Source organism: Wasmannia auropunctata, unplaced genomic scaffold, assembly GCF_000956235.1.
Source record: "Wasmannia auropunctata unplaced genomic scaffold, wasmannia.A_1.0 LD312798.1, whole genome shotgun sequence".
In the NCBI taxonomy this organism is placed as follows: domain Eukaryota; kingdom Metazoa; phylum Arthropoda; class Insecta; order Hymenoptera; family Formicidae; genus Wasmannia; species Wasmannia auropunctata.
The window spans coordinates 1-3,712 of record NW_012050092.1 but is presented as its reverse complement, the minus strand read 5'-3'; the positions used below and the strand labels follow the sequence as shown (position 1 = coordinate 3,712).

The 3,712-nt window shown below is 25.6% G+C and overlaps 1 protein-coding gene across 1 annotated transcript; it reads left to right on the top strand.

The window, feature by feature from the left end:
- The first annotated feature begins 736 nt into the window (after positions 1-736).
- Positions 737-1,502, top strand: LOC105460967. The gene is made up of 4 exons (XM_011707472.1): positions 737-925; positions 1,048-1,116; positions 1,245-1,334; positions 1,423-1,502. The coding sequence occupies exons 1-4, from the start codon at positions 737-739 to the stop codon at positions 1,480-1,482; spliced, it is 408 nt and encodes a 135-aa protein (XP_011705774.1). The 3' UTR covers positions 1,483-1,502.
- The last annotated feature ends 2,210 nt before the right edge of the window (positions 1,503-3,712 follow it).

Sequence of the window (3,712 nt, the reverse complement as noted above, 5' to 3'; positions counted from 1 at the left end):
TGGTCTTTGGATGGTTCGTCATAGTCACATTAACGATATACTGTTCAAGTTCATTAGTAAAAACTGAAAAAGATCGTGACGTTGCAACAGCTATGTTTTTCATCCTTATACGAGACTATTCTTTTCATATTAACTTTATTGGTGATTTGACTACTGCAAGTATCCTTGGGTTGGTACATTTTTTACGTATACTTAACGTTATATCATTATTCTATAGCGTATAGTTATTTAATCAATCAATAGAACTAAATTATAATGCATAAATATTTCATAATTTATGGAGTATTTATACATAAATATAAGTGTTGATATAAAAAATATAGTTGCTAAAATATAGTTGTAATTAACAAATTTATTTTAAATATACATTCTTTATATTTAGATATACAGGATTAAAATTTGATCAAATCAATGAACACCTCCAGAATTTAATGGAAAATAAAAAAAACGAAATAAAACGGGCATGGGAAAATCCCATGCCACATTGTTCCCAACGGAGATTTTCGAAACCACTAAGCAACAAATGCATAATGTGGATCGTTATGTAAGAAATTTAATATAAATTATATTAAATGCCGTACGTAATATTATAAAAAAAATTTGATATTTATATAAACAGTAGCATACATACTATATACATACAATAAGATTTTATATTTATATATACACATTCAGACATCTTCACTTGGAGTTACGCAAAATATCCTGTGATATAGATTCAATATTTGGGACACACATGACTCTTAAAATGGCATGCTATTTTGGTTGGATAGCAATTGATCTGCGCGAAATATTCTATGGAATACTTATCAGTAATTATGTGAAATCTAGAATAATGTCCATCATTGTGCACTTAGGCTGGTTTTCACATAACGTTTTTAAATTTTTGCTTATTAATTATATGTGTGAAACAGTCACCACCAAGGTATTATTAAAATTACATTTAATTTTAAAAAATATAAATAAATAATTTGATTATTACTGATATTTGATTTTAAAACTAAATGAGAAGCCCCTTTAAGTGCATTCAGCATATTACAATTTCAGGCGAATGCAACAGCAAATTTATTAAATAGATTATCATATTTTGCTTATGATGTTGAAATTCGTGAACTCGTAAGTTTTAAAATAGATTCGTTAGAATATTATTAAAATAAATATTAAATAATGTTAAAGTAAATATTAAATATTAAAAGAAATTAAGAAAATCCTTCAAAAATGTTACATTCTTTTTGTTAATACAGATTTCACAGTTTTCATTACAAATAGTTTACGCACCACTTAGATTCTGCGGAATCGGGTTCTTCCAATTTGGCTTCAAATTTCTTCATAAGGTACGTTATACTTATCATATAATTATAAATAGTTAAGTTACTTTACAAATATTTAAAAGAGAAACTTACATACTGTCTTCATTTTTAGTTTATCGCATCTATTGCGACCGTTTTAGTCATAATAATACAGGCACGAGCAAATAAGTAAACTTATTACTAGTACTTATTACTAATAAATAAACTTATAAGTAAACTTATTAGAGGCAGAAGAGTTGTACAATACTTCTGGACTTGAATCAACATCCCTTTCTGAATGTTACATACATACAAATTTTATTGTATTTCTAAATCTAACAGCGCTAAGTGTTTTTACATAAAAAAATTTTATTTAAATTAAATTTTTATTCGCGTAATGTGAGAAGGATCTTTCTATTTCAATCACTTAAATTGTGTGTGAAATACAAACCCTTCCACAACAGAAATACAAAAGTATATATAACTTAAACTTTATTTTACAAAATTCTATTTAAATAACATAATACTTATCAAAATGGACAGTAATGCTTTATAATTGCACATATATAGGATATTTATTACTGTTGTAATTATGACTTACATCTATCTTGTTAAATTTTTTAATATGTGTGTACTGTAGGGTCAAATAAAAATCTTAAAATAAAAAATGTGTCAAAAATAATATTAATATCATTGTTATATGAACTTGTCCGTTTTATATTAAAACAGGCAGCATATTCATCATCTTGTTTCAATAGAGTGTGACATATAAATTGACAACAATTGTTACAATTGTAATAAATTGATAACTTTAATATCCATAAAAGCTTTAATTGAAATTGAATTATACATACTATTGTTACTATTCTATACAATTTATTCAACGAACTAACCAGGAAAAGTTCAGTTTGATATACCAACAGCGTATGCAATGACCAAAAATATTCAAACAATTTTAAAGCCACTTCTAATAACCAGTTATGTGTTCGGCTTAAGAATTGCTAATTTCCCTATAAATCGCATAAAACTATGGTTTAGTCTTTTATATATGCTTCTAATTTTGATAGTTTACTATTGTCTTTTAACATCTCCACTTGTATATTCTGTTCATAAATCGTATCCAATTGACTTTCACATATGCTATTTCCTGGAATTGTTTACAAGCTTATTGTCAATCGTGTTCGGTGTTTACCATCGCAAAGTAAGTAAATAAATATGTTAATATATATATTGAATTATATCAATATATGATTATATACTGTAGTAAGCAATTTCGAATGTATTTGCACAGTTACGACATTTAAAATAAAATATTGATGCGGCATGCATTAATAAAATCTTCCAATAAAATTATTACTTACAAAATTTCTATAAAAGAATTGGCAAAGAGAGCATCGCAATAAAAAATTACATTTTTGATAAATAAAATACATTCGATATTAGATGCATTGTGTAACAGATACAATTGAGTTTTTAAAAAAATAATTATTTATTTACACATCTAATTGCGTCTTTTTTTAGAAATTTCAAAATTCTCTGAAGAAACTCGACATTATTGACAATACATTACTTGAACTCGGAACAGTGACAGATTATGACAAGTTACGTAAGAAAACACTGTGGCTCGTCTTAGGATGGTTTGTAATAGTCATATTAATGAACAGTGCAACGGCATTATCCGTAAACGTTGAACATGATTGTGACATTCTGACTGCTATAATTGTCGTCTTTATACGAAATCATTATTTGCATATTCAGATTATCAGTTATTTAACTACTACAATTATTCTTGGGTTGGTATAATTTTTGAATACTTATAAATATATAACAGTTATTTCTTAACTTAAATCATATACATTAATAAAATTAAATCATCAGCTATAAAAATTTAAGCATTATTCAAGTATTCTCAAAGTTGATATACTTATTTTTTAATAACAATATCATTAATTAATTTTCTTTTATATTTAGATATATTGGATTAAAATTTGATCAAATTAATAAACACCTTCAGAATTTGATGACAGATAACGATCATAAAATAAAAGTTTCAGAAAATCTCATAATACCTTTGCATCGACACCAGTTTTCAAAAACTTTATATACCAAACGCATGATATGGATCATTAGGTAAAAAATCAATCTGTCACTACATAAATAGTACTAACATAAATAAAACTAAATAAACATTTACACATAGCACATATAGTATAATATATAGAACATACAAAATAAAATGATATATTTATACAGACATCTTCACTTGGAGTTATGCAAAATATCCTATGAGATAGATTCTATATTGGTAACAGAAATATCTTTCAAAATGGCATGCTATTTTTGTTGGATAGTCTCCGACATCCGCTCAATTTTCTTCGCAATATTTATTAACAATTATATAAAATCTAATAAAATATTGTATG